The 17518-nt window shown below is 42.0% G+C and overlaps 1 protein-coding gene across 1 annotated transcript; it reads right to left on the reverse strand.

Annotated features, from left to right (window-relative positions):
- Positions 1-305: 305 nt before the first annotated feature.
- LOC137291956 (uncharacterized) lies at positions 306-3757 on the reverse strand. The gene is made up of 3 exons (XM_067823510.1): positions 3484-3757; positions 1713-1970; positions 306-859 (listed from the first exon to the last, which is right to left on the reverse strand). The coding sequence occupies exons 1-3, from the start codon at positions 3755-3757 to the stop codon at positions 624-626; spliced, it is 768 nt and encodes a 255-aa protein (XP_067679611.1). The 3' UTR covers positions 306-623.
- Between the last annotated feature and the right edge of the window lie 13761 nt (positions 3758-17518).

Raw genomic sequence — 17518 nt, forward strand, 5'->3', positions numbered from 1 at the left:
TCTCTCTCCCTCCCTGTCTCTCTCCCTCTCGATTTTGCTGAACCAAACAATATTTTTGTCTTGATTGCTTTGACCGAGCATTGGAATGATGTATGGAATAGAAACAACAGTTGCAGAATTTTAAATCAAATCCTTCTCATATTCTGTTATATTCACTTGACAGAAATTGCACTTTTGCCAAATACTGTCTTTGAATATAGCAGTTGAAACGTTATAGATCCTTACTATCCCGTGCCACATGTTTGGTGCCAACCAACATTGTGTTAAAGACCCGTGAAGGCAAGGAATCTAAAACTTGCCCCTGCAATAAATTGATTTCTTTATTGACAACTGTTTGTTCAATGTTCAGCAGATAATGGCCTCGCGAGGAACACTGCAATTATCATTTAAGAATTGTTGTTCCATGGCGATGGGAAATTAAAGTTTTTACTTTGATTGATTACACCATTGTCCGTTCGAAAAGGCTTTTATCGGTGGTTGTGTTTTTGAATCTCCAACTATCGAAGACGTCGTGTCCAATACCAAGCCACAGAAATCATTCCATGTGATTAAAAGACAAATGTCGTACACAAATTGTATCCAACTAAGACCTGGACACACTCAACAGAAAACAACGCAGACGTTCAGCACCTCTTTTCGTACCAGGCCCAGATGGGATCGGGAACCGGATCTGTGCCGGGATTTGGCATGAGTTTACAGTGTCCGTTGGAACGATCTATTCCTGCGTTAAAGTTAAATCCAAAGCAACTGGGATTCTGGTCACACAGACTCCCGCATTGTATCCGTGACCCGACATGTTCACTAAGTGACATTCCTTCAAGACGGTGAGAGGGATTCCCTGAAAAGGAAGATCCGGTGCCTGCAAAAACAGAAGGTATACCAGTATTTATTAGCTATCTACTAATGAATGACACTAGAAAGAATACATGTATACCCTTCTTGAAGTTTCCTCTTTTTATAGCAGCAGATGCTGGTTGTAGAATTTTGGTTTCTTAGGGATATGGTGGTAGGGATTTTTGGTGAGGTGTTAAGAAAGGGCAGATTTCATGTCAGATGTTTCTTCAGATGCTTCATTTTCCTTTATCCTGGAGGCCGTGCGGCATCAAGGAAACAGCAAGATAGCATTGCAAATACAAAGAAAGGAGTCAGCCGTTAACTGAGGCCAAGGCATTTACCTCCCCAGTGTAAATTCCATTGTGATATATCATCGGGTTCGTCTTCCGTTATCTTTGTACACTAATACTATCTAACTGGGTTCGTGTTATGTTGTCTTTGTACATTAACACCCTACACCCCTACTCTTGGCGTTGCCATTATAATATACTGCTATCTTTGCACATTTATCGAATCCAATTATTTTTCGGGGTCATATTGCTATCTTCGTTCAGTCACACACCTGACGCTGTGTGAATATGTTTTATCTTCATATATCCACCCAGTGCACTGACGTGTAATGAATAAAAATAAGTTGCGACCTCCACCACCCCCTACACCACCCCCCTCTCAACCAAACGTGTCATGTATTCATGTTATTATACAGCCCAGAACCGTTATATCAAAGGGGAGGTGACGTCCGTAATCCCGCAAAATGATGACCGAAGAAGACTAAGTTTTTACTTCGAGACAAACGGAATTTGACACAACAGTGTTTAACTGCACTAAGGAAGTAGTGATAATAAATGTTTGTGAAGGTCGGCCCAACTGAGATTTACACTGACTTGTGTCGAAATCAAGCGACGACACAGTGCCATATATCTCCAGTTCACAGAACTGCAGGGCATCATCATAGAGCATCTCATTCTTATGTATCCTAAGGTACTGTCCTCTGACTCCGGACCCACAGGGCAGCACCTCCCGGACCCCCGACCCGACCGTTCCGGGGTACACAGCGCACACCTTGGCCACGGCTGTTGGGGTGGTAGTTGGGTCCTCATTGTAAACACTGATTGTGAAATTATGAAGTCTCCATTCTGAAAGGAACAAACACATATTAATATAAAGTCATAGCTCGGCCACAATGCGTCCCTGTTTACATTATAGTCATATATATTGGCTGTGTGTCCTTTGGGCGTGACAGGCATCTGTGATGTCGGGTTCAAATCCCACCTTCGCCCTCAGACACGGAATCGTACCTCAACGCTGAACATGGCACATATGAATTAAACAATTTTATTTCCATAAAACGTTTTCTCGGTCTGACACATGTAAGACGTTAAAACGATTTAGCCTGACAACAAACTCATGGGCAAAAGAAAGTGAACACTCTTTGTTTTGATTTTGTTTGGCAAAGCTGTTCTAGTTTGTAAACTCCTTTTGGGCCGAAACGGTTCGCCCACTCACTAATCATACGCCCCAAAGCAGCATGTTGCCACGTGAATTTGCGAGAATCTCGGAGATTTTGCAAACTGCATGTCGAGATCAAAACGTCATAATGTGTTACGACGTCTACGTGCAGCAGATATTAGAGCTCGACGTCCTTTGCATGAAATGGCATTGACCCAGGAACACTGACGCCGTAGGTTACAGTGGGCATGAACTGCACGTCGCTGGCTGGTACGATTTTTTTACAGACGAAAGTCGATTTAGCATGTTTTACCGATGGCTGGATGCGAGTATACCGGCGCAGCGGAAGTCTAGCGCTAATCTTCGTCCAAGAAGTGCATCCTTTTGGAGGCTTTGTGATTGTGCGGAGAGGAATTTGTGGGAATCAACGTACACGAGTGGTGGTAATACGAGGAAACGTAAACGCTCAGAGAGACAGAAATGACATTCTTGAACCCGTGGCAATACTATTTCTTCGCCAGCAACAACAGGGGACACTTCTGCAGCACGTCAATGCCAGGTTCTGGACAGCGCGAATTATCGAGAACTTCTTGGACGCCCTGAACATCCAAGTTCTTCCGTGACGGGCACGTTCGCCAGACTTAAACCCCATAGAGCACCTGTGGGATCACCTGTATCGCCAGGTGACGATCACGACCCCAGCGAGGCGACAGGAACTTGCAGACGCTCTCAGGAACGAGTGGAATAGGATTCCGAAAGACGTCATTCGATGCCTGACTACACTGATGAGACGGCTAGTCTGGGCGTGTATTACAGCTAGAGGTGATCACACTCGTTATTAAGAATATGTATGCGTGACCAGAGACTTAAAAAGACATTCCATGACTAACTCTTGTTGTACCTGTGAACTGTGGTATTTCCTACCTTTCTGTCCATTACATGACATGTGCTCTTCATCTGTGATGAGTTTCTCATAGACATTGTTGGTACATTGTCCTAAATGCTGGCTTCTTTAAATGTACTATAACTTGAAAACATTGTATGTTTTGCTTTGATTTTATCGATCATTAATAAGAGTGTTCACTTTATTTTGTCAACACATGGGTACAATGTTTTAGGCCCATTAATGGCGCCCCCGCTGCTGGGATAATGTTACAAGCGGCGTAAAATGGTAATCACTCACCAGTAACAGCTACTTACGAAAAGCATCCACCCGATTAGTAACAGCGACAACCTCGACACAATACTGCGCTTGGAGGTTAATTTGCCACCATGGAAGGGGGTCTGCTGGAGTTGTCTGCCCCAACACACACGAGTTGCCACTGTATACTGCATTGTCATTGCCGTCATTGCCTCGTTCAGGTACACCACCATAGCTGTTGTGACTTGATGATACTGGCTTCGACAGGGCAATGTTTTCACTCGCTGCGGCCACTTCAAGATAAATAAAAGAACAGACAATGTCATGTGCCATATTTACATCAGTTTGTATGGTTGGTGTTTAACGCCACGCTTAGCTTCATGACGACGGCCTATAAATAATAGCCTAGACCAGACAATTTGGTGACTGCCATCGTGAGTATCGATCTATGTAACTGGGACACGATGACACGCATGAAGGAAGTCCAGCGAGCCTCATCACCGACATCTCGAGTTGGATATTAGGAGCATATGAAGACCTTTTCCAGTCGGGTTCTTTACAGGCACACATATCCATCAGATAGACAGTAAAACGTCTGATATTCCATGGCTGTTTATAGGCTGAAGGCAGTATTGGAAATCCCCGTTTGAACTGACCCCAAGTCTTCACTGCTTGTTGTTTGAAGCGGCTTGGACCAAGAAGACAATCTTGGTGAGTTGCCTGTGTTTAATCGTAACTTGCAGGTGATTGACGTCATTCGGCAGGTGTCTCCCCTTGGACGTCCGAGGATCCTATAAAGTAAGTGTACCTATGTGCGTAGTAGGACATTTATGTATTTAAAACATGCATACACCTTACTCGATATCAACTTGCGAAGTTCAGGGGTAGGATAGGCCTTCAGTAGCCCATGGCGACTGTGCTTGTAAGAGGCGACGAACGGGATCAGGTGCTTAGACTCGCTGACGTGGTTGACACATGTCATCGGTTCCCAATTGCGCAAATCGATGCTCCTGCTGTTGATCACTGGATTGTCTGGTCCAGACTCGATTATTTGCAGACCGACGCCTTATAGGAATAGTGCAGAATGCGGCGTAAAACTAAACTCACTCACTCGATATCCTTCGTCCAAATACACTCTTGAAAAAGAAATACATTAGCCATTTATAGAACAATTAAAGAGCAAGTATTTCAAATAAGTTCAGTGGTGAAAAGGTGAAACGTCTACACACAAAGCGTTCGCCAACACAACAGCAGCCTTTATTGATGTGTTTCTGTTTACTTGACTCCACAAGATGGCGTCAGCCTAGTAGTATGTATGGCCACCATTGCCAGCCATTACTGCTAAGCACCGTCTAGGCACAGATAATAGATAAGTCGCCGAAGTTGCTCTTGTGGAATTCTTCCCCACGCTTCCTGTAATGCCATGGCTAGTTGTGGAAGTGTCTGACGCGTGTTTTGACGTTGACATAAACGTCATCTGAGCTGACTACATCTGATAGCACGGCACTGAAGGGTTAAACGAACTGTTGAAACGTGACTTTGGAATATTCATGAACAGAAAATTGAAAACAGAATGTTCTTTGTGCTTTCTGATAATTATATTGCCTCACAAAGTGCCTACTTGAGTATGTTTGCCCTACCTAGAAGCATTAGTCATTCTTGTGGGTTACTCCACATGTCTTCAGCAAGCATATTCATTTGGATATTGTGATTGTTCCATTTGTCCTACAAAGGAATAGTAAATGTGTATATAGCATGTGTATAACCTCGACTGTCATACAATACATCAATTCACTTTGATCTGTCGTTTCTTTCTCAGTTATAATAATTATTGCCTTACTTGATACCCGTCCTTACTGACCCCACAAAAACTGCATCGTCACATGAGAGAAACGGAGCTTGGTTTTATAGTTTTAGTGGTTTTTTTCTGTAGCGGAAGACATGTGTGTGAAGTATATTAAAGAGGACAAGTCACTAAAACAATTTCTATCCATTTTGATCAATTGGTGTCTCTAATTTGAAGAAAGGGTCTTGATTCCCTTACTCTTTGTGGCTTTCAAGACGATTCGAGGCACTGAGCTTTGTATTTGAAACGTGGCTTTAGCGGCAATTGGCTTTACCGAGAGAACACTGTGGCAAGATGTTGACGTTAGAATTGGCAAGATAGAGGACCGCGACGCGTGCTGTATGTAAAGTAGCGTTGTCGTTTAGGGACAACTCCCTATGTACATCGGTCCATAATCGGAAGCATGTGGCGTGCGAGAACTTCGTTGAGGTACCTGTATACTGGCAAATTCCCCTGAACCACCAGGTTGCGTGGTGGATATCTCATCCCACATCATGACACTGTCCCAAGAAATCTGTGGACTTGTCGAATGCAATTAGGGACAAAACGTTCATTTTGCCGGGGGTAAACACTCTGTCCTCCATCTCGGTAAACAAGAAATCGTGACTCACCAGAGAACCAGACTCCAGTTTCTATGGTTCCGCTTCCGGAATCTACGTCACCACCGCAATGGAAGTCTGTCAAAACAGGGGTGACAGCTGGCCTTCTTGGTCATTGGTTTACGCAATCGATACCTGTAACTTTGGTCGGAAGTTTGCCTCAAACCAGGGATGCGTTCTGCAGTCTCCCCGGCTGTGGCATGACGATGACGAAAGTGAGCAGCTTGAATCAAACGGTCCTAGACTTGGGTGGTAACTCTTCGACGGTCGCTTCTCGGGCTATCATGAGCGGAAGTGGTCTACAGGAAACAATCCGAAAGGCAAGGTATGGTGTTCTCATGGACGTTGAAATGCTACTCCCAAGCTTCAAGGTTGCCTATGGCGATATTTCCCTTGACGGCACTCAGTCGAGGCAAACGAATGATGAAATTATACACAATGTTTGTCTTTTAATAGTGATTGATACCGTATGCCTTTACGCTTACTTGCACGTGCACTTTGTTTTGCATGTTTCCTTGGAGACAGCGTTTTGGCGTATAACACCTCTAAAACACGAGGAAAACATACAATTGTTTCAAACACACAAAGATGACGTTTAAGAAGAAACAGTATATATGTTTTTTGCCACAGCTACACGGGTCCAATATTCTCCAATTTTCGATTTTTGAAGAGTGTATGTACACACTATGAATAAAGCGTGAACTTATATCATAGATAACAGATCTCTATCCGGAAGTCAGTTATGGGTTTTGTAAACAATATCATGAAATCCAGTAAACATTTTTTCATCCAGAAGTGAAAGCTCATATATAATCATTATAAAGTATAATCATTATAAAGATTATAAAATATTAATGATAATTAACTCATTATGAGGTTAAGATGAGAATCCTTTAGGTTTACAATGTATAATACTCGTTCTATTTCTCGCACTGATCAATCATTATTTTTCTAAGAATAAATCATTTATTGGTTTACTTTGATCTGTTTGTGTATTTGGTCTAGTACATAGCTGTACCTGTTCATAACATCCATGCACATCAGTACAGGCCACTTCTGAAATGTTTCAATTTATAGTCGGAAAGTGGTCATTAATATTAGATTTCAATTAGCTCAGTAAAAAGGAACACATTGTATGAATGGACAACTTCGTATTGTAATAGATGCAAAACTGCTTGATAACAGTGTCAGGATCTACACCGACACGCAATGCAGTAAAGAAGTTGTCTGTCAACAACAAATTGCTCTTCCTCATCACTCTAGCTTCTAAATACAACTTAAAGAAGCTCAATGAAAAATGTATTCAAATTGGTGGACAATGTCATTAAAAAATCCTGACTGTCTCACGAAGAAAGTAATCCCCGATATAACTTATGTCACATTTCCCGATCTTCTGAAAGGCAATGTCTATTCATTTCTATTCTCTATTTCGTTGGTGTAGGCCTCTGGCTTAAAATAACATGCGTGCACACATATGTCATGGACATAGACTTTTACAGTAGAAGAATATTTGGTGAAGTATTGACATTCATGGTAATGTTCTATTATGACACTGCATGACGACTGTTCTTAATTAGGGTACAGTCATGGCTGAGCACAACCATAGTTAACTTAACTTCAGAATATTTTCCTTAGATGACGATGCACATGCGTGGCTGCTTGTATTAGACCAAACGTAAACTGGTTTTATAGTGCTGACATATCATTCCGCTGTCAAGCACGAATACTCAACTCAGACACATGAAACTGACACCGAGTGGACAAGTTCTCGTTATACCCAACAAGAACCATGTCATAACGTTTTTGGGAATGACCTTCCGCTCTCCATCAGATTAATATATAAGATACTTATCGTCCACATATCCTTTGTGGTATACATAACATGGTCATCTCTTTCTTTCATTATCAACATACCTGTCGGTTTCAGCACTTCACTGATGTGAAGCATGGAAATGGGACAAAAGGAACCCCAGTTGTTTATATAGTTACACAACTAAAGTATAGCTCTGTACCAAACAAACCTTGAAGAACGTTGGTTGGCTGGTTGTTTAACTCCGTTGCACCCCCCACTGTTCAATCAATCTTCATTTCTTTCTAGTAGAGACCTTAGGTCCAGGCTACATTTCAGGATTTCAGAGCGGTGCATATGTGCATATATAGTTTAAAAGACAATAGGATAGTTTATACAATGTACAAAAGGAAATCTGATATTATTGGCATATGAGTGAATATCTTCGTTTCAATGATAAATGGTATGTAAATAGGTTTTTTTTAGAATATCTGGATTGCCAGCTGACATAAGCAGATTAAACTTATGCTTAGCCAGATGATTTGAGTAGAATTTATCTTGTAAGTAGAAGCATCTCAGATTTCAATAACATTTACATACTAAAAGAAAATGAAAATCGTTTTCAATAAAGTTATCTTTGTATACTAAACATAATCTTTCGATCTGGGTTGGTTAATATATCGACCGGTCTCAATTTGGAGACGGTGTGAAGAATATCTGAAGAAAGCAAGGGCCGATCGGAATTTGGAAATTGATAAATCTTCTATGTAAAATTCAACATCAAATGAGATCTTAAAACAACAAAGTTAGTCTAAAAATGAATCCTGGTATGAATAGATCAACATTACATAAAATTTGTCGCTGTTCCCACGTAAAGCCAAATCCAAAAACAGTAAACAATACTCTGAATTTTTTATGCCCAGTTTGTTTTATCATTTACGGAGTCTAGAAGTAACATCTTATAACATTTATGTACAAACCTATAGTCGAGCATTTTATATATTTTATACACCAATATGTGACAACTTCTTAATATATACATATATACATTGGATAACGGCAATATTAACTGAATAACAGCAATATTACAGTATATGGCAGCGGTCTGTAAATAATAGTGTCTGGGCCAGACTATCCAGTGATCAATAGCAAGGACGTCGATAGACGCAACTGGGATACGATGACATGTGCCGACCAAGTCTGGGAACATAACCACCCGATGTCGTTGCTGAAGGCCAGTCCTTGAACAAGGCTGAGTGCTGTCACCCTTTTTAAGTCAAGCCTTGTTCACGAATGCATTTGAGACGAGGTACGAATATACATGTGAAACATTTAAGATGGGCTACGTGCTGCTTACAGTGAAGGATTACACTCTTATTTACCAAAACGTTCTGCCTGCAGTGACATATCACAGGACGTGTTTGGGTTGGGATTGTCTGACATAATAATAATAATACATAATACTTTTTACCAGAACATATAATTCTGTCATATGCAAGCCTTCAACTTTTATACTTGATAGAATTCCTGCTCTCTGGTTGATTACACAATTGTTGTTGTATGGGGGCTCGAATAGTCCAAAATTCCACCATGTTGGTTCTGACGTCATCAAACACCTGCGTGACCTCATTTCGCGGAAGTCAATGACCTTGGAAAACACTTTGTTGTTGACTTCATTTCACAGAGGGTGGGGGTTAATGACCTTGAGCGGTCCTCACGGTCATGGGTGTATTTCTAGGTGAGACGCCTAGCAACCATACAGACAGATGAACCGGTTTTATCTGGTTTCATGTTTTGACCCCTTTCATTTTGGATCATGCATCAGTTTCATTCCTGAATACACATCACAACCAGGGCTCTCTCTCTCTCTCCCTCTTGAAGATGGAAGCCCTTCACCATGATAATCTGAGGAAGAATTATTCTGGCCTCGTGCAAACGATACAGAGAGTAGAAGAGGTGGTCGACAGACTGGTGCAGTTTGGAGTGCTTACCATCTTCATGAAAGCAGAGATTACTGAGAAACCACAGACGTCTTTTGATCGGGTCAGAGAACTCCTGTCCATATTACCTAGATGAAGCCCGCAAGCATACACCCTGTTCTGCAAAGCCCTGGAGGAATGCGGAGAGATACAGGCCATGGCATTGCTGGGACTAGAGACAGACAAGACCGAATATGATGATGGTCGTTACCTATGTACGGACAGCATCCCTCTCAAACCTCTAACACAGTTTCAAGAACGGCTGAATTCCTTTCAGTCTTGGCCTGTGCAGATGAAACATAGTCCTAGTCAAATGGCACGGGCAGGATTTGTGTACTTGCTCAGAGGAGACGCTTGCAAGTGTGTGTTCAATGTGGTGTCATTCTCAAGTACTGGGACGTCGAGGATAATCCTTGGAGTGAACATGAAAAATGGTCTCCAAACTGTCCGTACTTGGCCCTGGTAGGAGTACCTTAGAAAGAGATGTTTAAGAGATCGACTGAATGTATTTGTGACTATTTGGTTGTCATTGGTTGATATAAATGTGATAACAAAAAAGCAGATGCAAGTACAGCAGAGAGGCGCAGTGTAAATGCACTGGACTCATAACCCAGAGGACCGTGGATCGAAACCATGCTCTGCTCTTTTTTGAACACGAGGGGAGTGCTATATAAAGGATTACAAGGGCAATCTAGCTTCATTTAGCCGTGGACCCGTGATGGTGACACTTCATCTGCCAGTATTCAACTGCTACCAGAAAAAATGAACGGAAGATACTGGAGACCCTATCTGGACGATCCTAAGAAATGGACCAAATATTACTATTTGCAGGCCAAAGGCTATCCCAATCCTTTACGAATGTAGACGATTATGTGATCTATTACGAGAAACAAGGTGTCAAGATGGACTTACCTACTTCTAGAGAAAAGTTTGCTCTCACATCTCCCACCCAGCAAGTTGTTCAACAGGCGAAACTCAAGTTGAAGGAAAAAAGTGTTGTCCATAGGGAAAACACCATGGAAGTAGTGCCCACAAAACGAATGAAAACAGATTTTTTAATAGAGACAAAAGGCTAAATGTGTCGTTTGTAGTAGGACTGTATCCGCGTGAACATGTATTCCTGTTCTGTATGTTCCAAACAATATGTTTGGGCTCATGACTTGTCCCGTCATATTCGAACAAAACATTCAGGACAGGATCTCAAGTAGCAGCAGCAAGACCAGCAGCACCAAGAGCAGAAGAAGCAAGAGCTACATGTGGGTGATGATTTTAGGTTGCGACACCCATTTACCATGATTGTCTCTTGGCAGACCTCCTGTGGAAAAACCTACTTAGTGAAGCAGCTTCTTGAACGTATGAACATTAAACCTTATCCTGAACGTATTTTATGGCTCTACAAACGATGGCAACCCTTGTATAACGCCATTCAAACTTGTGTTTATCCCTACGTTGAATTCCATCAAGGCATTCCTTCTGACCTGGAAAAGGATGCATTTCTGGACCCCCAGGTGTTGAATGCCGTTGTGCTTGATGACTTAATGTCAACAGTCAGCAAAGATCCACGTATTACAGATCTGTTTGAAGAAAGTCATCTTCGGAATCTCTCAGTAATTGTTTTGAACCAAAACCTGTATTACAGTAAGGATCCCACACAACGAAGGAACTGTCATTATCTACTTCTGTTCAATAATCCTATTGATCAACAACCCATCATGACTTTGGCGAACATATGAGGTTTGGGTTTTACATGTCAATATCATCCTCACCTCCCACATTGGATACACTTGGTTTAGTATGAAACAAACATGTTGGCATTCACCGGCAGGATACCATAAGGATACGGAACGTAACCATGGCATGACGGTAAGTCATTTTGATTCGTATGGAGTATGGCAAATGTGTCCTTAAGCCGGCGAACTATTTACATATGTGAATGTTTCATCTCTGAATGTGTATGGATCCAAACAAACCACAACAGGCAGAAAATATAACATGGGAGAGAACAATTTGAGGAGATGTCATATGACCGCTTGGCTGAGTGAGCTCTCTCGGCCGCAGGCTGAGAGTGCACCATGCCTCAACGTCGCGCACTTTGAGATATGCGACAGAAAAGGTGATTGAGTATGGAAACATGTAAACATGGTGTAAAGACATGTCAGGTGATTATTGTCAGTGGAGTTCAAATGAAAACCGGATGAAAATGCTTTGTAAACCAGTAAGTATTGATACTTGCTGACTTGACCAAATCAATGGAGTGATGCCATGGCGTGATGTGTCATACCGGTTCCCACGGGGGAAGTGAGCCAGGTGTTTAATTAGGTCATTGCAGCTCCTGAGTGAGTTCGATACTGTACGGTGATTGGTCCAAATGAATGGCGTGATGTGATGATGTGATGTGTCATACCGATTCCCACGGGGGTACGCGGTATTTGACTTCCGCAAAATGAGGTCAAGCAGGTGTTTGATGACGTCAGAACCAACATGGTGGAATTTTGGACTATTCGAGACCCCATACAACACACAATCCCAGTGTCTATACATATATAACAATACATTCTGCATATTGGCTTGGCCGTACCATGTTTTACAGAGGAGATACTTCGAGTGCTACACGATAATCGGTACGAAAGACAACCCAGTATGTGAGTGAGTGAGTGAATGAATGACTGAGTGAGCTTTACGCCGTAGTCTGTAATATTCCAACTGAATGACGGTGGTCTGTAAATAACCGAGTGTGAATGAGTGAGTGAGTTTGGTTTAACGCTGCTTTCAGCTAGTCAATTTAATGTGGCAAGGAAAACCCAAGTGGTTCAGGTGTCAGACGAATCCCACTTTGGTGAACCTACGAACATTAGAAATAGGTACATCAGTACCGGGATTCGAACAAACGATCGTAATTTTGTGGCATGCATACAGAACTCAAAACAGGGAATTAAGACACCGTGTATGACTGTGCCACCCCTGTGGCTGATGTTTGTGCTCTCGAAAGGTAAACTTTAAGAACGTGCTCAACATTAAGGTGGCCTGGGGTCATGCATTAAGCAATCCTGTTTAACACCCATTAGGACATTGAAGTAAGATGTTGCATAATCTGTGCTCAACACCACATGTCAAATTTACAAAATCTTACGGGCTCGAATGAAGACGATGAAGAAAAATCACGTCTTTGGACAGGAAATATTACTTGATTTCTCAATTAGACCAGTGGTTCTTATTCGATAGAGAACCAACATTCTCTGCGTCACCTTGTGTTTAATGGAACACAATTCTGAAAACCCGGTGGATCTATACGACATGTTCATTCATTCATTCTACCATGAATTCATGTCAGAACACTGTCTTGATTTCTCTTAAACAAAAGCTTGCCACAAAGTCCCTTGTCAGTTTTCAAAAGCTTTTCCTGTATGTATATCTGATAGATCTACGTGATCGTAAATATGTATATAGTCAATTAGAACCTCACCTGCACAAACCAGACATTCCAAAGTCAGCAAATACACCCACAAGTCATGTTTTCTGTTATCTGCCATGACATAAAGGAATCTCTGAGCCATAACACAGCCGCGGCCAGAGAGAGTGGCAGCCAAGACCGTCGCCGTCCGTGTGTGAGAGATGAATGCAAGAACGGCTCTTGACTACAAGCTCAATGCGTGCATGAGTTGATGATCAGTTGGGAATGCTTATTGTTTGTTTGCTTTAACAATTTATATTGCGCTGCAGATAGTCTGGGTATACATTCTTTCACACTAACCAGAAAGTAATTGTCAAAATGCCTAAAGGGCTAACCATGTGTAGAAAGCAGCGTACGCGTTCTATACTGACGTGCAAAAGAAACATTCTCTTATCAAACTAGACATATTTTTAACACAATCGGTAAATAATCAGGTGCATGTATACTTGCCGAAACAGAAGTTTGCATTTTGGGAACGAGTGCGACCAATCGCACCAAAAGTCAGCTGCTACAAGTGGATTTGCAAAAATTACGCGTTGTGCAATAAAGGCAAAATGCACATGCAGAAAGTATAAAACCATTGCATGCGTCATGTGACATGGCAAAACACCACAAAAGAAAATGCACTTTTAAGTTGAGCAGAGCGAGAGAAGGACATAGGAATGCTACAGTTTGGAATAACAACTGGTCAAGTTGCTACAACGTTTAGTTGCTCTATAGTTACTGCCAGGAACCTTCGCCAACTCTGACTGGTCATACTGGTCGGGCAGGTCACGGACAGGCAGACCTCGGGTAATAGCGGCAGCGGAACACACTGCACTTACAGAACCGCTACCTATAGATCCTGTCAGGAACCTTCGCCAACGCTGACTGGTCATACTGGTCGGGCAGGTCACGGACAGGCAGACCTCGGGTAATGGCGGCAGCGGAACACACTGCACTTACAGAACCGCTACCTAAAGGTGACTGCATCCACGGCAACGGCAGTAGGTCACCACGTAAGTCGAGGGAGAGTAAAATAGAGACTTCGTGCCCACGGTATCAGATGTTATCGACCTTACAGTGGAACGTTACTATTAGATAGACATCGTCAGCTGAAACTACGTTGGGCCAGAGTTAAGTACCTACATGTACATGTTCTTGTCGTAATGTTTGACATAGCATCCATGCACACCAGAATAGATCACTTCTGAAATGTTTCAACTTAAAGTCGGAAAGTGGCCATTAATATTAGATTTCTATCAGCTAAGTAATGAGGAATACTTTGTTTCGGTCGTCAACTTCTTATGGAAATAGGTGCGGACTTATAGTCGGAAAGTGGTCATACATACATGATTTCAGCTCAGTTAAAAGGAACACCTTGTATGGATGGACAGCATGTTATTGGAACAGATACGACTCTCGCTGTGTGGGATGTAAATAGCATTATGTGAATATACGATTTTCCAGTACCTGGCTAGGACAGGGTCAGATTAAAATATACTGCAATATTTGTCTTCCAAATGTTCTTTGTCGCATACACAACACCATCATGTCTTTCTTTCAACATCAACATACCTTTCATTTTCAGTACTTAAGTGATGTGAGAAACATCGAAACTGGACAAGAAGAATCCAAATGGTTTATATAGTTATAGAGCTAACTAAGGTATAGCTCGCTACCAAACGAACCGTGAAGAACGTTGTTTGGTTGGTTGGTTATTAAACGCCGCTGTTCTAAGCAACATTACAGCTATATATCGAATAAACTACCCGATCACAAATACGTTTACAATCTATCGAAACTTACCTGCAGAAACCAAACATTCCCAAGTCAACAAATATATCCACAGGTTATGCTTTCTGATTTCAGCCATCACATGGAGTCAGAAGGAATGGCAAACAAGACCTTTGCCGTCTGTGTCTGACAGGTGAGTGTATGAGCGTCTCTTGACGACAATGTGAGCATAAGTTGGTGATCAGCTGGGAATTGTTGCTTGGTGGCTTAACGATTAATGTCGCGCTACAGGTACTTGAAACATGTTTCTTTCAACATATGCAGAAAGGTATTGGTGAAAGGCTTAACGGGCAGTTGAAGACAGTTATATATACACATAAAACTGAGTTAAGCATCCCCTGACATATCTCTCGAGGCCGATCACATGGCCGATCTTAACCCTTTGGAGCATATGTGAAACATGATTGGTCGTCGTGTGCAAAAATGGGATCATCCTGTACAGAACTTGGTCCAGTTGGAAGATGTTTCACACGACAAAAGGCGAAGACTACCCCTTCAGAGGATCAGGGGCTGACTGGGGGTATGAGGAGGAGAGTACTGGGTGTCATACATGTGCAGTCACATGGAGGTCACGCTTCGCATCGTGTAAGGTACTCAAAATGACATTCTTAATGTTCATATTCAACAATACATTCTGAATTAAGCATCCCATGGCTATACATATACATTTTTTTTAAATGAGAAATTATCATTATAAATTGAACATGGCTATCAATCAATTTGTCGGTTTTTTTAGTCAAACGATCAAACGTAGTCACCAAGATACGTTTTATGTACATGTTGAAAATCATTGCAAACATACAGGGGGTGTTGGTTGGGCGAGAGGGGGTGGGGGGGTTTGGGTTTGGAAACCTTAATTTAGTAAACTGTGTATGTTTACAATGTGAATGAGTTACGTTTTACGCCGCTTTTAACAATATTCCTGCAATATCACGGAGGGGGACACCAGAAATGGGCATTATGCATTGTGTCCATGTAGGGAATTGAACCCGGGTCTTCGGCGTGACGAAAGAACGCTTTAACCACTAGGCCACCACACCGACCCGTATATTTTCAATAAACTAAAGCTGTTACGAACTGATAATGACCAACAATTTCAGGTCGCAACAACCGTAATTCGTTACACGCATTCCTACTATGTATATGGCAAGTGACTGTCAAACCAAAACAAAAAACGTACTCGAAGAACAGTTCGTTACATACGTCATTTCAGCGTGTCTGATGAAGATTAACTGAAAAGGAAGCTCGTTATTTTCACACAGGCAATAGGGCAGCTCAAGCAATGCAGCGAAAGAAAAGGATAATATGTTTATGGATTGTGTTGGGAATCTGCATGTTCACGCAGTGACTGTAAGGAAACAATACACTCTAAAGGGGCAAAGGCTGTATATAAAACAATAATTTATTATTTTGCTGAAGACTCCATGTCAAGGGACACATGCTGTTGAGTATTTTCCTCAATAGCAAATAGTTACACAACCAAAGGTTGTATGTAAAACAATAATCGATGACATTACTGAAGGTTCCATTTCAAGTGGTATAGTAAGGTAGAAAATGCGGAAAGTTTTCACCAATAACAAAAGGTTACACAACCAACGCTACTCGACATTGCTTGTGTCAGGTATAGTTGAGAAAAGAGCCTCGTTAAGATTAAACAACTTTGCTGTTTGCTATCGGACATCACGTATAGATTACACAATACGTCACGGTGAATGCGATATGAATCGGGGTGGGATAAATGGGACTTAGTGGCTGTTCAGTTTGACAAATTAACATCTGTTGAGTACCGAGATCGGGACCCGTGAAGGTTCCAGGGTAGAACAGGCCTTCAGCAACCCATGCTTACCATAAAAGGCGACTATGCTTGTCGTAAGAGGCGACTAACGGGATCAGGTGGTCAGGCTCGCTGACTTGGTTGACACATGTCATCCGTTCCAAATTGCCAGATCGATGCTCATGTTCTTGGTCACTGGATTGTCTGGTCCAGACTCGATTATTTACAGACCGCCGCCATATAGCTGCAATATTGCTGAGTGCGGCGTAAAACTAAACTCACTCACAGAGATCGGATTCCCTCGGCCAGATCTAGAGGGCCCGTGAACATTCAGGGTTAGAATTGGTCTTCTGTAACTAACGCTTGTCGTAAGACACATTCTTCATTCCATGTACATTGTCGATTTTGAAATTTCTCGACCAACAACACCCTAGTGAAATTCCGGGAGCAGGTCAGCCATCTCTGAGCACATCCAGTCTAACCCTAATCACCACAAAAACTGCGCTGCCATGAACATTCTTGCCAACAACAACCAAACGGATTCGCCACACGCAATTTCATAGAAGCCATTCAATGATATTTCATTCCATCCGCTTCTCCAAGCCAAATAAAGAGTATAAACATCAACACCCTTTTTAATTACCGCTTTCATTTGCCAACTCACAAGCCTTATCAACTTTCTGCCAAACCAGCTATGATAATTATGTTGTTTCTATTTTTCTTTCTTTTTCCATTTATTACACTCAGTATATATGCTTCGCCCCCACTTCATGTAACATTCCTGCTTGACTAAAGTCCACGAATCGGAATCGGAACGTCGCACTCACGAAATAAAGAGGCTGTTATCCATATCCATGTACTACTCGCAGATGTTTGAGAA

This window comes from Haliotis asinina, chromosome 7 (assembly GCF_037392515.1).
Source record: "Haliotis asinina isolate JCU_RB_2024 chromosome 7, JCU_Hal_asi_v2, whole genome shotgun sequence".
Lineage (NCBI taxonomy): Eukaryota > Metazoa > Mollusca > Gastropoda > Lepetellida > Haliotidae > Haliotis > Haliotis asinina.

What these genes read in the sequence shown, in the direction of transcription:
- LOC137291956 (XM_067823510.1), bottom strand. Translation starts at nt 3,757, where the DNA reads ATGGCACATGACATTGTCTGTTCTTTTATTTATCTTGAAGTGGCCGCA. An exon ending in TAATCGGGTGGATGCTTTTC is followed by an intron (nt 1,971 to 3,483) that starts GTAAGTAGCTGT and finishes TGTTCCTTTCAG; the next exon opens with AATGGAGACTTCATAATTTC. An exon ending in TGATTTCGACACAAGTCAGT is followed by an intron (nt 860 to 1,712) that starts GTAAATCTCAGT and finishes CTGTTTTTGCAG; the next exon opens with GCACCGGATCTTCCTTTTCA.